The following is a 23,459-nucleotide window of genomic DNA, read 5'->3' on the forward strand; positions in this document are numbered from 1 at the left end:
CCTTTTCATCCCCTTGCTCAGGCACATGAGCAAACTTGCATTGTGATCGCTCACAGCCACGTAACGTGTTAAAATGAAATTTGCAATATCTATGGGGTAGCATCAACCCTAAGGGCTTCTGGAACACCTAGAAAATTAGATAAATTCTCTTTCTATGTTAATTGTAAAACACCATAATCAAGTGAGAAAGTATTTGAAGGAACCAGAAATATTATATACCCAAAACAGTATCTATCAAGACAAATAGTTTGTTGACTTGATAAAAAAAAAACCTCCAATTTATATTTTCAAAAATAATGAAAAAAAAATTTAAAATGATTTGTCTAAATTTTTGCAATTTCCTTCAGTATAAAATATTCCAAAGTTACTACTGCTTTACTTTACATGTTTTTATAAGTTTATACATTCCCTCCACTTTCTCATACACCTGCCCCCTCTGCTTTTATAAAAAGTTATTCTATTATAACATGCATATTTCAGATGCATTTATTTAGAACCCAAACTTTCGGTAGCTTTTCTGATTAACAGAAAGAGAAGTGACAGAATCAAAGTATTTACAACAAACTTTCCCTATAAACTGCTATCACTAGCTTTGTCTTATATCACAGGGAACTTTTCATCCTATATTTTCTGTTTTGGATGTCCCCTTTCCACCCTACCCACCCAGCCTTCTGCTTTCAACCTCTTATATTATTTGTGAATATCTCCTGAATCACTACTCATTTTCTCCTTCTTACCATCAACTGCCATTCAAAATCTGTAAATGGCCAGAAGTGCTTAAAAAATGATAGGGAAATACAACCAAAATATGTGCTTTATAAGATTATTTGTTTTATATGGAAGACTTACCCCTACATTTTTTTCCCTCTTAAATATTTCACAAGTTTCAGGATTCTGAAGCTTTAGGAGAGAATGTTTTCCTGGAAATCTGAAATCTAGAAATGATTAAGAATGACATCACACACCTGGGTATTGAGGAGGGCACATTCTGCATGGAGCACTGGGTGTTATGAACAAACAATGAATCATGGAACAGTACACCAAAACAAATTATGTAATATATGGTGATTAACATAACAATAAAAAATTAAAACAAAACAAAACAAAAAAGAATGACATCACACACCAACATGTTACAGCTTCTTCCCTTCATAACAATGGAACAGAGTACCACTACTATCTGCTTTAAAGTTTCACTTTGGACTACTCATACTCAGTTCACAGACTATGATGCTACAGTGTGTGCCTGTGAAATAAAAAATGATTTACATCTTAGCTGCTCCTTAGGTATTTCTAGGCCTAAATGTAAAATTTTAAACTCATTTTAAGCTGAAGATACTTTCTTAAAAAGCTTATACAGCAGCACTGAATACTGTATTCAAATGACAGTCTCCATATTAAACATACATATATGATACACAATTAAAATTGTAATTTGGTGACCACTTCGGAAAGGAAAACTGACAAACCCAGGTATTATGCAATGAACTAGATACCCCCAACAAATTCCTGTGTTTAAGCCCTAACCCCCAATGTGACTTTATTTGAAGATACGGCCTTTTCGGGGTGCCTGGGTGGCTCAGTCAGTTGAGCATCTGCCTTTGGCTTAGGTCATGATACCATGGTTCTGGGATTTAGCCCTGCATCAGGTTCCCTGCTCAGTGGGGAGCCTGCTTCTCCCTCTCCCTGCTGCTGTCTGCTTGTGTGTGCACGCTCTCTCGCTCTCTCTGTCAAATAAATAAATAAAATCTTGAAAACAGGTCCTTTTACAGAACTAATTAAGGTTAAATGGGGTCATAAGGGTGAGACACTGATTTGATGGAATTAGTGTCTTTATAAGAAGAGACATCAGAGAATTGCTCTCTGTTTCCATGCACATGCATCAAGGAAAGGCCATGTGAGGACTTAGCAAGAAGGCAGCCATCTGTACGCCAGGAAGAGAGCCAGAAACTGAATCCTGCCAGAACCCTGATCTTAGACTTCTAGCCTCCATAACGGTGTGAAATAAATTTCTGTCATTTAGGCCACCCAGTCTGTGGTATTTTGTTATGGCTGCCTGAGCTACTAATACACCAGGCATTCTATCCCTTAATGTTGGCCTAAATTTTAAAATGAGAATTAGGACATTTAGAAATGTTTTTCTCTAAAGATAAAAAAATAAAAATATTTTAAATAATTTCAGTTTTCACTTGGCAGCATTCAGATGAATTTGGAACAAGCTTAAGTTTCTGCTGCATAGCTTTGCTGTAATTTTCATTACAAAAACTGTTAAGGTTTTTGAAGATAAAACACACGATCATCTGGGCATGCTGCTGTAGTACACAACACCAGGCAGCACAAAGTCAGTTAACAGGAAAGTACAGAAGAATTAGGTTTGGGCTACACAAAGAAATTTTATTGTTTCTAAATTCATTCTTCAGTCTAGCTTATTTTGTTCAAAGCATTATGGATTATCAAAAAAAACTGACACAAATTCTAAAATACATTATAAAATTATAAGATATTCAACTAAAATATGAATATTTTAGGTATAACCTGTAATTTTATCTATACTACCACTATCACATAAATACAGATATTTAAGAAATTGTTCCATCAAAAGTTCTAAGTAAAGGTATACAAACTTTCCAATTTTAACATATTCTAGGCTTGTCTTGATTTTTCTAACCTTTTTGGTTTTTGGTGAAAAAAATCTCCTATACACTTTCTGTATTTTCAAAAGCCAACAGAATTTTATTAAGAAAACAGTACCATTCATCCAGGGCTTCAGTAATATATCTTCTTGATGACCACTTAGATTCAAAGGTGGCACTGAGAAGCACAGAGGTTTTGGGGCCAGTACTGCCAACTGACTTTCACCAACCATAATCTCCGCATTTTTAGAACCTTCACTGTGTGAGCAGAAAAGCCAAAAGCAGAATTTAAATTTATTCTAAGAACATTAAAGTAATGAGAATCAAGTAAGTGGAAACACAACCTAACACACTATGTATACGCTATAGACCATGTTGTGTACTATTACCATCCTATGATTCTTCAGTATTTTCAATAAGTGTTCTTGCCTTCTTAAATAGAAAACCAATGCTTGTTAAATGGCCGGGGTAGAGGTAGGAATAAGGTGGTTGGGTTAAAAACTAGAGCAGAATATTTTTGATCATGCAAGACAAAAATTCTAAGGAGGAACTGAGCTAGCCATTCTAGTCCAGAAAAGATCACCCAGTTATTCTATTGATAGTGCAGTGAAATGAATGAATTATAAATTATTCTTCAGGACAAGTATATTTAATAAATTTATACATGTACTTAAGAACTTCCTTTGGGAAGAAGGTATAAAAAATGTACTGTTCTTGGTTGCTTAGATTTAAACAGCTTCGACTATATTTTAATATGTGAGATTCCATATAACCAATTTTGGAAAAACAAGAGTTTTCTGGAATTTCACTTACCTAGAAAAAAAAATAAGCAAGGGGGAGAATGGGAAGTATCTCAAAGCTGACTGACAGATATAAATGAATTTAGTTTTTAGGAGAAAAATCACTCAGATACTGTAATATTTTACCTTAAAAACAATTCTAATAAGCTTTTTCAGCTGGGGTTTCCTGGGCCAGAGGAAAATAAAAATAGTAAGAAAGAAGAGGTCCCACACTTGTAACAGTTCAAACTTAGTAGCATTGACAGAGCTTAAAAATTACACAGGGGGCACTTGGGTGTCCAGTCGGTTAAACAGTGAGGTGTCTCCCTTTGGCTCAGGTCTTGATCGCACCCTGGGATCAAGCCCTGCATCAGGCTTCCCTGCTCAGCGGGGAGTCTGCTTCTCCTTCCGCCCCTCCCCCTACTCATGCGCATGCGTGAGCTCACTCTCTCTCTCTCTCTCTCTCTCTCAAATAAATAAAATCTTAAAAAAAATTACACAGAAAATAAAGATATTCACTTCCCCTTCCAACTTGGGATATCATTAATATGTGCAATCAACATAACCTTTCTCAAAACAAGAGCAATGATGTAGAACAAACAAATAAGAATTATGGAATTTTACAGATGGAAGAGATTATCTAGTAAAATTCTTTTGTTTCTGATTGGATGACTGAAGTTTGGGGTAATGTAGTGACTTGTCCAATGTCACACTCGTGGTCATTGTGGTAGAGCCAAATTGATGATAAAACTCTTCAGGCTGCAATGACACTATTTGGTTTGTAAGCAAAATGCTTTCAATAGAAAAAGAAGTTAACTTTTGTCATTTTTTCCCTTTTAAAATTTCAGATGGTCATGGATCAAACTGGGTTTCTGTGCCAATCTAATTCTCACCTAGGCTCTTCCTTCATACAATGGTTCTCAAACTTGAGCAAGTATTAGGATCAGATGGTAGCCTTGCTGAAACACAGACTGATGGGCCCCATCTCCAGAGTTTTTGATTCAGCAGGTCAGGGACACGACCAAATAATGTGTATTTCTGACATGTTCCCACTTGAGGCTGCTGCTACAAGAATCACACTTTGAAAACTACTGCCTTAATATAAAAGGACTTGAACACATTTGTCACCTGATCTGAGTATACCTTGCCTCAACAGCAAAACGGGGGTGCAGGATGGATCAGGTGATCTCCAATGTGTCCCCCAACACTAAGTTTGTTATTTGCATATGTTCTAGTGAATGTACTGTAACTCTTAGTACTAATTACCACAACCACATCAGATACCTGCAAACTGCAATATTCATCAGATTTATGTCATTTTACCTTCATAAAAGTCATGTACACATTCTTTTTTCTTTTATCACTATTCCTTATTTCTTCCTCAGAAAAATATTTTAATGGCTCAAAAAACTTTATCACAGCTTTAAGGTACCTGAAAGTATCCCTGACATCTGGGTATATCTGATACACCAATTAATAATATCCATGTATGGCTGAAGGCATAGTAGCCCAAGTCCATAGGGCAGAGAATGAAAAACACACTCGAAACACAAATTATATGACTATTTTAAAATTACATAATTAAAAATGGTACAGACCTTTTGCAAACTTCAAAAATATTTTCTTTTTCTTCTTTAATAGTCACCTTTTCTGAAAATCTACACTGTGAAGAGATTATGGTTAAAAAGTACAAGTGAATATTTCTGTATTCCATATTAAGCTATGAGGCTTACTAGATTATTTAGAATGTATTGGATGTTAATTGAACCACTAGCTTATGGCCAATTGACAACTCTATATTTGAAATACTGAATATTGACTTAAAAATTCCACTCTTAAGAGAAAAGCTAGTAGAAATCATAAATTTTCTCAGCTTTTGACATCACTTTTAGTTATATAAGCCAACATTTAAAATTATTATGAACAGTGAAAGTTGTATTTGTTTTCATTCAGATAAAAGGCTTTAAGTGATTTTTATTTTCATATGGCATTTATGAACAAAAATTTATTTTTGTCATTATAAGTATTTATATGTATTTCGTATATCACTATACTTAAAACATTTCACATTAGTGTTCTGGAATTGTGACTTTCTAAATATAAGGAAGTTATACATGCTTAAATATTAAACTTTTGAAAAAACAGGCAGGTACCAAGAAAATTAAACCCCAAATCACTTGAGCAGAGATAACCATTCAATATCTTACTTTATATCTTTCTAGTTTTTTTAACTTTGAAAAATTAAACTTTTTCACTATTAAAAATTTTTCCAGTCTCATTGAAAATTGATATATGTAAGTTTAAGGCATTCAGCATGATGGTTGGATTTACATATATTGTAAAATTATTACAGTAGATTCAGCTAACACCCATCTTCTAACAGAGATACAACAAAAGCAGACATGGAGGGATGGGCAGATGGAGAAGGAGAGAGAGAATTTTAAGCAGGCATGGAGCTCAACTCTGGGCTCAATCTCACAACCCCCCAAGATCATGACCTAAGTTAAAATCAAGAGTCGGATGCTTAACCAACTGAACCACCCAGGCACCCCAACAACTGTTCTTTTTTAAAGTATATAATCACAGTGTGCCTAGGTGGCTCAGTCCGTTAAGAGTCTGTCTTCAGCTCAGGTCATGATCTTGGGGTCCTGGGATCGAGTCCTACATTGGGCTCCCTGCTCAATGGGGAGTCTGCTCCTCCCTCTGCCTGCAGCTCCCCCTGCTTGTGCTCTCTCCCTGTTAGATAAATAAATGAAATCTTTTAAAAAAATAAAGTACATAATCACGTATTACAATGATACACACTGCATATACTATTAACCTTTACAAAGAAAATTATAAAAATCAACTGAAAACATAAAACATACACAAATATAAAAATATACCATGTTCCTGAATAAGACTATTAAAAGTAAAGATGTTAATTCTCCCCAAATTAATTTATACATTTTAAAAACTACTTTATCTTTTGAGTTTAAAGCACTCTTAGGAGAACAGCCAAAAAATATTTTAAATTTATAATATGCCTTCATGTCTTTTAAAGAAAGCCTTCCTTGTTTTATTTTTATTTTGCTCGCTATTTTTATTTTTCAAATAATTGGCAGTATGTTATTAGTACAAGGACCTGAGCAATTAATGAAACAAAAGAAAAGTGAAGGAATAGTTCCATACATAAAAATTTGAAAATATTAAAATAGCATTTGAAATTTGTGAGGAAATGATTCAATAAATGGCAGTAAGAATACAGGTTAAAAGGATAGAAAATAAGTTTGGTACCAACTCACCATGTCAAAATACTTTTTAGAAAATAAAATTAAAAAAAACACCAAAATACTTTTTAGGTTCATTAAAGATTTAAATATAAAAAATAAATATCAAAAGTAGCAAAAATAAAATAAAGGTGGGTATTTGTATAATTTGGAGAGTGGAGAAAGCCTAAGCATGACACCAAAAGCAGAAACCATTAATTATGATATCCAACAGGTCTGAGTATAAATATTTTAGATATTTTTATTTATTTATTTTTTATTTTATTTTTATTTTTTTTAAAGATTTTATTTATTTATTTGAGAGAGAGAGAATGAGAGACAGCATGAGAGGGAGAAGAGTCAGAGGGAGAAGCAGACTCCCTGCTGAGCAGGGAGCCCGATGTGGGACTCGATCCCAGGACTCCAGGATCATGACCTGAGCCGAAGGCAGTCGCTTAACCAACTGAGCCACCCAGGCGCCCTAGATATTTTTATACAAGGAGAATACAAAGTATGCAAAAATCATCTATCAAAAAAAATTTTTAAGGGTACACTGTCTCTACATTCTTTCTCCCAAGATAAATTTTAGATTCAGACAGATAAAAATTCAAACATGATAAAAAAACATTAAAAAACACCAGGAGAAAATACAGGAGAAAATTTTAAATCCTGAAATGGGGAAGGGCTTCTCTAAATATGACTCATAACTCAAATATCCTAACAGAAAACTAACAGATTTGACCAAAAATAAAAACCTCCTTGGAGGAGAAAAGATGGCGGAGGAGTAGGGGACCCTATTCCAACCGGTCCCCAGAATTGAGCTGGATATCTACCAGGCCATTCTAAACACCCAGGAAAACAGCCTGAGATGTAAGAAGATAGATCTGGATCTCTACAAACAGAATATCTCTGGTGGTTGGTCTCCAGGTATGAAGTGAGGAGCTGTGATTCTGCGGGCAGATATCAGAAGATAAACAGAAGGGGGAGCCTCCAGGATCCTGTACCCCTGGAGCACAAAAGCCTCCAGCGCTGGGGACCGGGCACAGACTCGCAGACTGGTAGTGGAGGGGAAAGGAATTTAGGGAAGCCCACCAGACTGAAGCCTGGATCTGGGGGGCGCGGGTGCAAAACTGGGGGTGGCTGGCGGTTTTAGAAGCACAAAGGGCAGAGATGTGCCCAGACCTGGAAGCTAGGGCTGAGAGTACTGCTATGGGACACACAACCCAGGACACTGTGGTTTTTAGCAGCACAGACAGAAATGGAGACAGTGTGACCTGGAGAGCTAACTGAAGAGCAGACTGCAATCTCTCTGTTCTGAGACAGAGATTTGGATACAGTCACTTCTGATCTGACTCTTGGAAGAAACACTTAAAGCCACCAGGGAAAGCCGCCAGAGAACAAAAGCCTCCAAAAACTGGTTTTTACTGAGCCCACCCAGCCCCCACCTCACAGGGGGCAGGGCAACTCTGCCCAAACAGGGTTGCCTGAGTAACAGCACTGCAGGCCCTTTCCCTAGAAGACAGCCTGGAAGAACAAGAGGCTGACAACCCTAAGGTCCCCATAAAACAGGTGCATCTTGCTTGGGTTGTGGTCAATAATTTGGACTCTATACATTCCCCCAACCACCCCTCAACAGAATGACTAATAGGAGGAACCCACAACAAAGGAAAGACTCAGAGACTGTGGCCTCTGCCACAGAACTAATGGATATGGATATAACCAAGATGTTAGAAATTGACTTCAGAGTAACAGTTACCAAGGCGGTATCTAGGCTTGAGAAAAATATTAACAACAATGAAAATGAGATCTAATCAGTCCAAACTTAAAAATGCTATGAATGAAATGCAGTACAAACTGGATACTCTGACTGCCAGGGTAAATAAGGCAAAAGAAAGAATTAGTGAGATAGAGGATAAAATGATAGAAAAGAAGGAAATTGAGGTGGCATGGGAAAAACAAATTAAAATCCAAGGAATCAAACTGAGAGAGATGAGTGACTCAATGAAACATTCCAATATCAGAATTATTGGGATCCCGGAGTGGGTGCAGAGAGAGAAAGGTCTAGAAGATATATTTGAGCAAATCGTAGCTGAGAACTTCCCTAATCTGGGGAAGGAAACAAGCATTTGTGACCAAGAGACAGAGAAGACCCCTCCCAAGATCAATGAAAATAGACTGACGCCACGACATAGAATGGTACAATCTGCAAATCTTAGATCCAAGGAAACAATCTTGAAAACAGTGAGGAGGAAGAGATTTCTTACGTACAGAGGGAGGAACATCAGAATAACATCAGACCTGTTCACAGAGACCTGGCAAGCCAGAAAGGGCTGGCAAGACATATTCAGGGTACTAAATGAGAAGAACATGCAGCCAAAAATACTTTATCCAGCAAGGCTGTCATTCAGAGTGGATGGAGAGACAAGGAGCTTCCAAGACCAAAAGAAATTAAAAGAATATGTGACCACCAAGATGGCCCTGCAAGAAATATTAAGGGGGGTTCTATAAAAGGAGAAAGACCCTAAGAGTGATATAGATCAGAAATTTACAAAGACGATCTATAGAAACAAGGACTTCTCAGGCAACATGATGACAATAAAATCACATCTTTCAATAATCACTCTTAACGTGAATGGCCTAAACACTCCTATGAAATGGAACAGGGTTGCAGACTGGATAAAAAGGCAGGACCCATCCATATGCTGTCTACAAGAGACTTGTTTTGAACCTAAAGATACATCCAGACTGAAAGTGAAGGATGAAAAACCATTTTTCATGCCAACGGACCTCAAAAGAAAGCTGGAGTAGCAATTCTCATACCAGGAAAATTAGATTGTAAGCTAAAGACTGTAGTTGGAGATACAGAAGGACACTATATCATGCTAAAAGAGTCTATCCAACAAGAGGATCTAACAACTGTAAATATCTGTGCCCCCAACAGAGGAGCAGCCAACTACATATGCCAACTGTTAACCAAAATAAAGAGACATATTGATAATAATACGCTAGTAGTAGGAGACTTCAACACTCCACTCTTGGCAATAGACAGATCATCCAAGCAGAAAATCAACAAAGAAACAAGAGCTTTGAATGATACACTGGACCAGATGGACCTCATAGATATATACAGAACATTCCACCCCAAAACAGAATACTCATTCTTCTCAAACACGCATGGAACTTTCTCCAGAAAAGATCACAGACTGGGTCACAAATCAGGTCTCAACCGATACCAAAAGACTGAGATTATTCCCTGCATATTCTCAGGGCATAATGCTTTAAAACTGGAACTCAATCACAAGAAAAAATTTGGAAGAAATTCAAACACTTGGAAGCTAAAGGCCATCCTGCTTCAGAATGTTTGGGTCAGGAGGGGGTGGAGCAAGATGGCAGAGGAGTAGGAGACCTGGATTTCGTCTGGTCTCAGGAATTCAGCTGAATAGGGATCAAACCATTCTGAACACCTACGAACTCAACAGGAGATAAAAGAAGAGAGTAGCAACAACTCTCTGAACAGAGAAGTGACCACTTACTGGAAGGTAGGACCTGTGGAGAAGTGAATCTGAGGCGATATTCGGGAGGATAGACAGCGGGGAAGGGGGCCTCCATTGGCCGCTTCTGGCAAGTGATAGAGCCGTCGAGCACAAAATCGGAACTTTTAGAAGTCAGCTCCGTGGAGGGACGTTCCTCCAGTGGCTAAGCAGGGGGTGGAACCCTTGCGGGACAGTGTGGTCTCAGGACCCTCGGGGTCACAGAAAGACCGGGGGTGCCTGAGTGCGGCAAAGCACCCAGGTATTGGAGCAGGGAAGCTGGCTGCAGAGACAGAGCCAAGGCGCAGGCTCTCAGCTCGGGGTTGCCATAAACTGTGATCTGCAGCCCAGTCGGGCCACAGCTCCTCCAGCAGGGACCCAACAAGCGGCAAAGCTGGGGAGACTCCCCTTCATCCCCTGGGAGGAGCGGCGCGGGAGCGCACCGCAGAGATCTGCTGGATTTGAAGACGCCACACGGGGTCGGGCGCCAGAGATACAAACGCTGGGTCACAGGCGAGGTGAGCATGGAGTGCGGCTGGAGACCGGGGAGATGGGAGTGACTGCTTTTCTCTGGGGGCACACTGAGGACTGAGGCCCCGAGTTCTCACCTCCTCTGGGCGGAGATTGGGAGGCCACCATTTTCACCCTGGTCCTCCAAAGCTGTACCGAGAGCTTGCAGGGAACAAAAGCTCCTGAGAGCAAACCCGAGCAGCTTGCTTAGCCCGGACTCACAAGGGCGGGGAAAATCCGCCTCCGGCAAAGACATTTGGGAACCGCAGCAACAAGCCCCTCCCCCAGAAGATCAGCACAACAATCAGCAAGCCAAGACCAAGTTTACCGATCAAGGAGAACGGGAGAACTCCAGCGCTAGGGGAATATTGCACATAGAATTCCTGGTTTTTTTACCATGATTCATTACTTTTTCAAAGTTAATTTTTTTAAAATTTTTCTTTTTCCCTTTTTTAACCAACATCGTATCAATCCCTTTTTTAAAAAAACATTTTTTATTTTTCATTCTTAGAGTCATATTTTATCCCTTCATAGTAGTTACCCCTTATTTTTGGCATATATATACATATAAGTTGTTCTCTCTTTAAAATTTTGAGATACAGTTTCTTCTAACAGATCAAAATATACCCTAAATCACTAGTGTATGGCTTTGTTCTAGTCTCCTACCTGATCACATCCTCTTTTTTTAAATCTTCCTCTTCCTTTTTTCAAACACTTCTTATCAATTCCTTTTATAAAATCTTTTATAATTTTCATCTTTATAGTCATATTCCATCCTTAATTGTATCAACCCTTATTTTGCACATATATAAGTCTTTCTTCCTTTAAAATTTTAGCAGGCACTTTCTTCTAACAGACCAAAATCGCCCAAAAACTACTGTGTGGCACTGATCTATGCACTAGCCTGATCATATTTGATCATATTCTGTTTTTTTTGTTTTGTTTTGTTTTTGCATGTTTTTATCTTTTTCTTTTTTTTCTCTCTCTTTCTTTTTTCCTTCTTTCCCTTTCTTGCCCCCTGGTTTCAGGTCTTTTCTGATTTGTATAGAGTATATTTGCTGGGGACGTTGTTAACCTGTTAGCATTCTGTTCTCTCATTCATCTATTCTCCTCTGGACAAAATGACAAGACAAAAAAATCACCTCAGCAAAAAGAACAAGAGGTAGTACCGTCTGCCAGGGACCTACTCAATACGGACATTAGTACTATGTCGGAACTAGAGTTCAGAATCATGACTTTAAAGATGCTAGCTGGGCTTGAAAAAAGCGTGGAAGTTATTAGAGAAACCCTTTCTGGAGAAATAAAAGAACAAAAATCTAACCAAGTGGAAATCAAAAAGGCTATTGATGAGGTGCAATCAAAAATGGGGGCACTAACTGCTAGGATAAATGAGGCAGAAGAGAGAATCAGCGATATAGAAGACCAAATGATGGAAAATAAAGAGGCTGAGAAAAAGAGAGATAACTACAGGATCATGAGGGCAGAATTCGAGAGATAAGTGATACGATAAGATGAAACAACATTAGAATAATTGGGATCCCAGAAGAAGAAAGAGAGAGAGGGGCAGAAGGTATATTGGAGCAAATTATAGCAGAGAACTTCCCTAATGTGAGGAAGGAAACAGGCATCAAAATCCAGGAGGCACAGAGAACCCCTCTCAAAATCAATAAATATAGGTCAACACCCCGACATCTAATAGTAAAACTTACAAGTCTCAGAGACAAAGAGAAAATCCTGAAAGCCACTAGGGAGAAGAGATCTGTAACCTACACCGGTAGAAACATTAGATTGGCAACAGACCTATCCACAGAGACCTGGCAGGCCAGAAAGGACTGGCATGATATCTTCAGAGCACTAAACAAGAAAAATATGCAGCCAAGAATACTATATCCAGCTAGGCTCTCATTGAAAATTGAAGGAGAGATCAAAAGCTTCCAGGACAAACAAAAACTAAAGGAATTTGCAAACACGAAACCAGCCCTCCAAGAACTATTGAAAGGGGTCCTCTAAGCAAAGAGAGAACCTAAAAGCAGCATAGATCAGAAAGGAACACAGACAATATACAGTAACAGTCACCTTACAGGCACTAAATTCATAGATTTCAATAGTTACCCTGAATTGTAAATGGGCTAAATGCCCCAATCAAAAGACACAGGCTATCAGATTGGATTAAAAAACAAGACCCATCCGTATGCTGTCTGCAAGAGATTCATTTTAGACCCAAAGACACCCCCAGATTGAAAGTGAGGGGGTGGAAAACCATTTACCATGCTAATGGACACCAAAAGAAAGCTGGAGTGGCAATCCTTATATCAGACAAATTAGATTTTAAAACACAGACTGTAATAAGAGATGAGGAAGGACACTATATCCTACTTAAAGGGTCTATCCAACAAGAAGATCTAACAATTGTAAATATCTATGCCCCGAACATGGGAGCAGCCAATTATATAAGGCAATTAATAACAAAAGCAAAGAAACACATTGACAACAATACAATAATAGTGGGGGACTTTAACACTAGCCTGACTGAAATGGACAGATCATCTAAGCAAAAGATCAACAAGGAAATAAAGACTTTAAATTACACATGGGACCAAATGGACTTCACAGATATATTCAGAACATTCCATCCCAAAACAGCGGAATACACATTCTTCTCTAGCGCCCATGGAACATTCTCCAGAATAGATCACATTCTCGGTCACAAATCAGGTCTCAACCGGTACCAAAAGACTGGGATTATTCCCTGCATATTTCCACACCACACTGCTTTGAAACTAGAACTCAATCACAAGAGGAAAGTCAGAAAGAACTCAAATAAATAGAGGCTAAAGAGGATCCTACTAAAGAACGAATGGATCAACCAGGAAATTAAAGAAGAATTAAAAAAAATTCATGGAAATCAATGAAAATGAAAACACAACTGTTCAAAATCTTTGGGATACAGCAAAGGCAGTCATAAGGGGAAAGTATACAGCAATACAAGCCTTTCTCAAGGAACAAGAAAGGTCTCAAATACACAACCTAACCCTACACCTGAAAAAGCCAGAGAAAAACAGCAAATAAATCCTAAACCCAGCACAAGAAGAGACAATATAAAGATGAGAGCAGAAATCAATGAAATGGAAACCAAAAGAACAGTAGAACAGATCAACGAAACTAGAAGCTGGTTCTTGGAAAGAATTAACAAGATTGATAAACCCCTGTCCAGACTTATCAAAAAGAAAAGAGAAATGACCCAAATCAACAAAATCATGAATGAAAGAGGAGAGATCACAACCAACACCAAAGAAATACAAACAATTAGAAGAACATATTATGAGCAACTCTATGCCAGCAAATTAGATAACTTGGAAGAAATGGGTGCATTCCTAGAGATGTATCAACTACCAAAATTGAACCAGGAAGAAATAGAAAACCTGAACAGACCTATAACCACTAAGGAAATTGAAGCAGTCAACAAAAATCTCCCAACAAACAAAAGCCCAGGGCCAGATGGCTTCCCAGGGGAATTCTAACGAACATTTAAAGAAGAATTTTAATACCTATTCTCCTGAGACTGTTCCAAAAAATAGATTGGAAGGAAAACTTCCAAACTCATTTTATGAGGCCACCATTACCTTGATCCCCAAACCAGACAAAGACCCCATCAAAAAGGAGAATTACAGACCAATATCCTTGATGTACATGGATGCAAAAATTCTCACCAAAATACTAGCCAATAGGATTCAAAAGTATATTAAAAGGATTATTCACCATGACAAAGTGGGATTTATCCCTGGGCTTCAAGGTTGGTTCAACATCCATAAATCAATCAACGTGATACAATACATTAACAAAAGAAAGAACAAGAATCATATGATCCTCTCAATAGATGCAGAAAAAGCATCTGACAAAGTACAGCATCCTTTCTTGATCAAAACTCTTCAGAGTATAGGGATGGAGGGTACATACCTCAACATCATAAAAGCCATCTATGAAAAACCTACAGCGAATATCATTCTCAATGGGGAAAAGCTGAGAGCTTTTCCCCTAAGGTCAGGAACGCAGCAGGGATGTCCACTATCACCATATTCTGCTATTCAACATAGTATTAGAAGTCCTAGCCACAGCAATCAGACAACCAAAAAGAAATTAAAGGCATCCAAATCGGCAAAGACGAAGTCAAACTCTCAGTCTTTGCAGATGATATGATACTGTACGTGGAAAACCCAAAAGACTCCACCCCAAAACTGCTAGAACTCATACAGGAATTCAGTCAAGTAGCAGGATATAAAATCAATGCACAGAAATCAGTGGCATTCCTATACACCAACAACAAGACAGAAGAGAGACAAATCAAGGAGTCGATCCCATTTACAATTGCACCCAAAACCATAAGATACCTAGGAATCAATCTAACCAAAGAGGCAAAGGATCTGTACTCAGAAAACTATAAAATACTCATGAAAGAAATTGAAGAAGACACAAAGAAATGGAAAAATGTTCCATGCTCATGGATTGGAAGAACAAACATTGTGAAGATGTCAATGCTACCTAGAGCAATGTACACATTCAATGCAATCCCCATCAAAATACCATCCACTTTTTTCAAAGAAATGGAACAAATAATCCTAAAATTTGTATGGAACCAGAAGAGACCCCGAATAACCAGAGGAATGTTGAAAAAGAAAAGCAAAGCTGGCGGCATCACAATTCTGGACTTCCAGCTCCATTACAAAGCTGTCATCATCAAGACAGTATGGTACTGGCACAAAAACAGACACATTGATCAATGGAACAGAATAGAGACCCCAGAAATGGACTCTCAACTCTACGGTCAACTAATCTTTGACAAAGCAGGAAAAAATGTCCAATGGAAAAAGACAGTCTCTTCAACAAATGGTGTTGGGAAAATTGGACAGCCACATGCAGAAGAATGAAACTGGACCATTTCCTTACACCACACACAAAAATCGACTCCAAATGGTTGAAAGACCTAAACGTGAGACAGGAGTCCATCAAAATCCTAAAGGAAAACACAGGCAGCAACCTCTTCGACCTCAGCCGCAGCAACTTCTTCCTAGAAACATCGCCAAAGGCACGGGAAGCCAGGGCAAAAATGAACTATTGGGATTTCATCAAGATAAAAAGCTCTGGCACAGCAAAAGAAACAGTCCACAAAACCAAAAGTCAACCGACAGAATGGGAGAAAATATTTGCAAATGACATATCAGATAAAGGGCTAGTATCCAAAATCTATAAAGAACTTATCAAACTCAACACCCAAAGAACAAATAATCCAATCAAGAAATGGGCAGAAGACATGAACAGACATTTTTCCAAAGAAGACATCCAAATGGCCAACAGACACATGAAAAAGTGCTCAACATCGCTCGGCATCAGGGAAATCCAAATCAAAACCTCAATGAGATACCACCTCACACCCGTCAGAATGGCTAAAATTAACAAGTCAGGAAACGACAGATGTTGGTGGGGATGCGGAGAAAGGGGAACCCTCCTACACTGTTGGTGGGATTGCAAGCTGGTGCAACCCCTCTGGAAAACAGTATGGAGGTTCCTCAAACAGTTGAAAATCGAGCTACCATTCGATCCAGCAATTGCACTCCTGGGTATTTACCACAAAGATACAAATGTAGGGATCTGAAGGGGTACGTGCACCTCAATGTTTATAACAGCAATGTCCACAATAGCCAAACTGTGGAAAGAGCCAAGATGTCCATCGACAGATGAATGGATAAAGAAGAGGTGGTATATATACACAATGGAATATTATGCAGCCATCAAAAGGAATGAGATCTTGCCATTTGCAATGATGTGGATGGAACTGGAGGGTGTTATGCTGAGTGAAATAAGTCAATCAGAGAAAGACATGTATCATATGACCTCACTGATATGAGGAATTCTTAATCTCAGGAAACTGAGTGTTGCTGGAGTGGTGGGGGGTGGGAGGGACGGGGTGGCTGGGTGATAGACATTGGGTAGGGTATGTGCTATGGTGAGCACTGTGAATTGTCCAAGACTGTTGAATCACAAATCTGTACTTCTGAAACAAATAATGGAACATATGTTAAGAAAAAAGAAAAAGAAGAAGATAGCAGGAGGGGAAGAATGAAGGGGAGTAAGTCGGAGGGGGAGATGAACCATGAGAGACGATGGACTCTGAAAAACAAACTGAGGGTTCTAGAGGGGAGGGGGTGGGGGGATGGGCTAGCCTGGTGATGGGTTTTAAAGAGGGCACGTTCTGTGTGGAGCACTGGGTGTTATGCACAAACAATGAATCATGGAACACTACATCAAAAACTAATGATGTAATGTATGGTGATTAACATAACAATAAAAATTTTTTAAAAAAACACAAAAAACTAATGATGTATTGTATTGTCTAACATAACATAATAAAATTAAAAAAAAAATAAAAAAAAAAAAGAATGTTTGGGTCAACCAGGAAATCAAAGAAGAACTTAAACAATTCATGGAAATCAATGAGAATGAAAACACATTGTTCCAAAACCTGTGGGATACTGCAAAGTCAGTCCCAAGGGGGCAATACATAGCCATCCATGCCTCACTCAAGAAAACAGAAAAATCCCAAATACCCAAATTAAGTTTCCCATTTAAAGAACTGGAGAAAGAACAACAAATAAAGCCTAAGCCATGCATCAGAAGAGAAATAATTAAGTTTAGGGCAGAGATCAATGAATTTGTAACCAGAAGTACAGTAAAGCAAATCAAATAAACTAGAAGCTGGTTCTTTGAAAGAATTAATGAGATCAATAAACCACTGGCCAGACTTATCTGAAAGAAAAGAGAAAGGGCCCAAATTAATAAAATTATGAATGAAAGGGGAGAGATCACAACGAACACCAAGGAAAGAGAAACAATTATCAGAAATTATTATCAACAATTATATGCCAATAAATTAAGCAACTTGGAATAAATGGATACATTCGTGGAAACCTATGAACTACGAAGACTGAAACAGAAGAAACTGACAACCTAAATAGACCAATAACCAGTAATGAGATTGAAGCAGTGATCAAAAACCTCCCAAAAAACAAGAGTCCAGAGCCTGATGGATTCCCTGCAGAACTCTACCAAACATTCACAGAAGAAATAATACCTATTCTCCTGAAGCTGTTTCAAAAAATAGAAACAGAAGGAAAACTTCCAAACTCATTCTGTGAGGCCAGCATTATCTTGATCCCCAAACCCCATCAAAAAGGAGAATTACAGACCAATATCCCTGATGAATATGGATGCCAAAATTCTTAACAAGACCCTAGCAAATAGAATCCAACAGTACATTAAAAGGATTATACAAAACGACCAGGCCGGATTTATCCCTGGGATGAAAGGGTGGTTCAACAATCACAAATCAATCAATGTAATAGAACACATAAATAAGAGAAAGAACCACATGGTCCTCTCCATTGATCCAGAAAAAGCATTTGACAAAATACAGCATCCCTTCCTGATTAAAACTCTTCAGAGTGTAGGGATAGAGGAAACATTCCTTAATTTCATAAAAACCATCTATGAAAATCCCACAGCGAATATCACTCTCAATGGGGAAAAGCTGAGAGCCTTTCCCTTAAGATCAGGAACACGACAAGGATGCCCACTCTTGCCACTATTGTTCAACATAGTACTAGAAGTCCTAGCAACAGCAATCAGACAACAAAAAGAAATAAAAGGTATTCAAATTAGCAAAGAAGTCAAACTCTCTTCACTGATGACATACTTTATGTGGAAAACCCAAAAGACTCCACCCCCAAATTACTAGAAATCATACAGCAATTCAGTAATGTGGCAGGATACCAAATCAATGCACAGAAATCAGTTGCCTTCCTATACACTAACAATGTAACTGTAGAAAGAGAAATTAGGGAATCAATTCCATTTATAATAGCACCAAAAACCTTAAGATACCTTGGAATAAACTTAACAAAAGAGGTAAAGGATCTATACTTTAGAAACTACAGAATATTTATGAAAGAAATTGAGGAAGACACAGAAAGATGGAAAAACATTCCATGCTCATGGATCAGAATAATAAATATTGTTAAAATGTCTAATGCTGCCCAAAGCAATCTATACTTTGAACGCCATCCCGATCAAAATACCAATGGCATTTTTCAAAGTGCTTGAACAAACAAAATTTTTATGGAACCAGGAAAGACCCCGAATTACCAAGGAAATGTTGAAAAAGAAAAACAAATCTGGGGGCATCACTATGCCTGATTTCAAGCTATGTTACAAAGCTATGATCACCAAGATAGCATGGTACTGGCACAAAACAGACACATAGATCAATGGAATAGAATAGAGAGCCCAGATATGGACCCTCCACTCCATGGTCAACTAATCTTCAACAAAGCAGGAAAAAATATGCAATGGAAAAAAGTCTCTTCAATAAATGGTGCTGGGAAAATTGGATAGCTATATAGAAGAATGAAACTGGACCATTCTCTAACACCATACACAAAGATAAACTCTAAATGGATGAAAAACCTCAATGTGAGACAGGAATCCATCAAAATCCTAGAGTAGAACATAGGTAGTAACCTCTTTGACATCAGCCACAGCAACTTCTTTCAAAACACGTCTCCAAAGGCAAAGGAAACAAAAGCAAAAATGAACTTCTGGGACTTCATCAAGATATAAAGCTTCTGCACAGCAAAGGAAATAGTCAACAAAACAAAGAGGCAACCCACAGAATGGGAGAAGGTATTTGCAAATGACATTATGGATAAAGGGCTGATATCCAAGATCTATAAAGAACTTCTCAAACTCAACACCCAAAAAACAAATAATCAAGTCAAAAAATGGGCAGAAGACATGAACAGACACTTCTCCAAAGAAGACATACAAATGGCTAATAGACACATGAAAAAATGTTCAACAGCATTAGCCATCGGGAAAATTCAAATCAAAGCCACATTGAGATACCACCTTACACCAGTTAGAATGGCAAAAATTGACAAGGCAAGAAATAACAAATGTTGGAGAGGTTGTGGAGAAAGGGGAACTCTCTTACACTGTTGGTGGGAATGCAAGTTGGTACAGCCACTTTGGAAAACAGTGTGGAGGTGCCTCAAAAAATTAAAAATAGAGCTACCCTATGACCCAACAATTGTACTACTGGGTATTTACCCCAAAGATACAGATGTAGTGAAAAGAAGGGCCATGTGCACCCCAATGTTCATAGCACCAATGTCCGCAATGGCCAAACTGTGGAAGGAGCCGAGATGCCCTTCAACAGATGAATGGATAAAGATGTGGTCCATATATACAATCGAATGTAACTCAGCCATCAGAAAGGATGAATACCCAACATTTGCATCAACATGGATGGAACTGGAGGAGATTATTCTAAGTGAAATAAGTGAAACAGAGAAAGACAATTATCATATGGTTTCACTTATTTGTGGTACATAAGGAATAGTATGGAAGACATTAGGAGAAAGAAGGGAAAAATGAAGGGGGGGGATCAGAATGGGAGACGAACCATGAGAGACTACGGAATCCAAGAAACTGAGAGTTTTAGAGGGGAGAGGGTGGGGCAATGGGTTACATCGAAAACTAATGATGTACTGTATGGTGACGTAATAAAAAATTATAAAAAACATAAAAACAACCCTCCTTCAAGGTAAAATAAAACTCCTAAATCAAGTCAGAACACAGACAAAAAAAATAAGAAAAAATGCAGGAATATATGACAAAGAATGTATCTTTGTGTGCTTTTGTACTTTCAAGTTTTCATTTAAATTCCAATTAGTTAACATTCAGTGTAATATTAATTTCAGGTGTAGAATTTTGTGATTCATCATTTACATAAATACCCAGAGCTCATCACAAGTGCCTTCCTTAATACCATCACCATTTAATCCATACCTCTGCCCATCTCCCCTCCATCAACCCTGTTTGTTCTCTATAGTTAAGAGCCTGTTTTATGGTTTGCCTTTTTCCCCTCATGTTCATCTGTTTTGTTTCTTAAATCCTACATAAGAGTGAAATTATATGGTATTTGTCTTTCTCTTACTTCACTTAGCATAATATTCTCTGGCTCCATTCATGTCATTGCAAAAAGCAAGAATTCATTAATTTTTTTGGCTAAGTATTATTCCATTATATATATATATGTATGTATATATATATATATATATATATATATATATATATATATATATATATATATATATATAGCACATCTTTTTTATCCATTCATTAGTTGATGGACATTTGGGCTCTTTCCATAATTTGGCTGTTGTTGAGAATGTTACTATAAACATTGGGGTGGACATATCCCTTCGAACCAGTATTTTTGTATCCTTTTGGTAAATACCTAGTAGTGCAATTGCTAAATCAAGGGCAGTTCTATTTTTAACTTTTTGAGGAACCTCCACACTGTTTTCCAGAGTGACTGCACCAGCCTGCATTCCCACCAACAGTGTAAGAGGGTTCCCTTTTCTCTGCATCCTTGCCAACATGTGTTGGTCTTGTGTTGTTAATTTTAGTCATTCTGATAGGTGTGAGGTGATATCTCATTGTAGTTTTGATTTGTATTTCCCTGACAATGAGGTAAGAGTATGTTTAATATATGAAAAGTTCCTACAAGTAAAAAAAGATCAAAATCTCAAAAGAAAAATGGGCAAAAAATGTAAAAAGAATGTTCATAAAAAAAACATAAATGGCCTTTCAACATACCCTAAAAGATGCTTAGTCTCATAAGAGAAAAGCAAATTAAAACTAAAAGTCATTTGTAAAAATAGACAGATGGGACAAAAATTTTAATACTGAGTTGGTTAGTGTGTAGGGAGAAAACTGGCATTCTTACCCAATGTTGTTGAAAGTATAAATCACAGCCATCTTTATGTAGGCCAATCTGACAATTCTACTTCTAAGAATCCAAAAATGCTTGCACATATACAAAATGCCTTATGTTCAAAGATACATAATGCAGCAATATTTAAATAGCAAAAAATGGGAACAAACCAAGTGTCCACCAACAGTGGAACTTGTTGAATAGAGTATATTCACGTAGTGGATAATTATACAATTATAAAAACAAGGCAAAATTACATACATTGAAAAGAAACCCTCCATTATTTATTAAGTTTAAAAAGCAAGATAAAAAATGGTATGTTACCATTTGTATAAAATGCTACCATTTGTATAAAATTAAAAAGAATATACAATAGGTCCACTTTGAGAAATAGCAGAGTATGTCTTATTGGGCTATAATCCTCCTGCAGGTAAAAACTATAAACCCTAGATAAAATATAAAAAAATCTGCCTGAAAACACTAGAAATATATGAAAAGCTGGCAGAATCTGGAGGGAAGTCTACACTTGGAAAGAAGGAATAGCACTGGCTAACTCTTCTGCTTTCATAGCTTTATTCTTTTTTTTTTTTAAGATTTTTATTTATTTGACAGAGAGAGACACAGCGAGAGAGGGAATACAAGCAGGGAGAATGGGAGAGGGAGAAGCAGGCTTCCCGCGGAGCGGAGAGCCCGATGCGGGGCTCGATCCCAGGACCCTGGGATCCTGACCTGAGCCGAAGGCAGACGCTTAATGACTGAGCCACCCAGGCACCCCCTTCATAGCTTTATTCTTGAAGGCAGGTCCTAGTTGGAACTACTTGAGAAGGCCAAAAATTTCCCTTACTGAAACAACGAACCAGAAGCCCAAGTTTAAGACAAAGTCAGAAACTGGAAGTAAGGCTGGGAATCCAGGAAAGGAGAGAGCCTAAGAGAGGAAACCCTGAAATCTGCTTATAAACTCCACCCAAATTTCTTGCTGACCATTGAACGACAGTTTTGTAAGGTAGACTCCAAACAGCCCAGCTAAGGCTAAAAGAACCAAACAAAGATTTAAACTGTCTGTTCCTGCAAAAGAGTAATCTGGAGGCTGAGTTCAGCTACGTTAAAACCTTAGCATGCAATTACCATACAGCCAGCAACTGCATACATGGGCATTTATCCCAGATAAGTTAAAAATTAGGTTCACCAAAAACCGGTACACAAATGTTTATAGCAGCTTTATTTGTAATAGCCAAAAACTGTAAACAATGTAGATGTCCTTCAATGAGTGAAGAGCTTTCAAATAAACTGTGGTAACCCATCCCATGGAGTATTGCTAAGCAATAAAAATGAATGAACTATTGATATATGCAACAAACTTGATGAATATCTAGAGGATTACACTGGGTAAAAAAAAAAATCTGAAGACATTACATTCTGAATGATTCCATTTGTGTAACATTCTTGAAATGACAAAATTATAGAAATGTAGAACAGACCAGTGGTTGTCAAGGGTTAAGGAGCAGTTAGGGGTAGCCAGGAAGAAAGTAGGCATGGCTATAAGGGCAACAAGAGGGATCCTTGCTGTGATGGAAATGTTCTGTATCTCTGACTGTATTAACGTCAATATCCTGGTTATGATACTGTACTACAGTTTTGCAATGTTACCATTGGGGGAAACTGGGTAAAGAGTACATGAGATCTCTCTCTTTCTTACCACTGCACGTGAATATATAACCATTTCAAAGTTAAAAGAATGTGAGATGCTGCTAAGGCAGTATTCATGGATAAATTTATAGCACTAAATTGTCTCAGAAAATGTTTTAGATCAATGACCTTAGCTGCAACCTTAAGAAACTACAAAAAGAAGGGAAAATTAAATCCAGAGTAAGCAGAAAAAAGGAGAAAATAATGATCAGCAGAAGTCAGTGAAATAGAAAACAGCTATA

General features: G+C 37.8%; 1 protein-coding gene across 4 annotated transcripts in view; it reads right to left on the reverse strand.

Annotated features, from left to right (window-relative positions):
- The window catches only part of LOC113916762 (T-cell activation inhibitor, mitochondrial), a 178,584-nt gene that overhangs the window by 128,847 nt on the left and 26,278 nt on the right, over window positions 1-23,459 (reverse strand). For all 4 annotated transcript variants that reach the window (XM_027583678.1, XM_027583677.2, XM_027583676.2 and 1 more), the window contains exons 5-8: window positions 5,011-5,075; window positions 2,752-2,891; window positions 850-935; window positions 2-127 (exon numbers count right to left, since the gene is read on the reverse strand). In XM_027583678.1, coding sequence (XP_027439479.1) covers window positions 2-127; window positions 850-935; window positions 2,752-2,891; window positions 5,011-5,075 — 417 coding nt within the window. The remainder of the gene's footprint in view (window position 1; window positions 128-849; window positions 936-2,751; window positions 2,892-5,010; window positions 5,076-23,459) is intronic.

The sequence above is a fragment of the Zalophus californianus genome, chromosome 1, assembly GCF_009762305.2.
Source record: "Zalophus californianus isolate mZalCal1 chromosome 1, mZalCal1.pri.v2, whole genome shotgun sequence".
NCBI lineage: Eukaryota > Metazoa > Chordata > Mammalia > Carnivora > Otariidae > Zalophus > Zalophus californianus.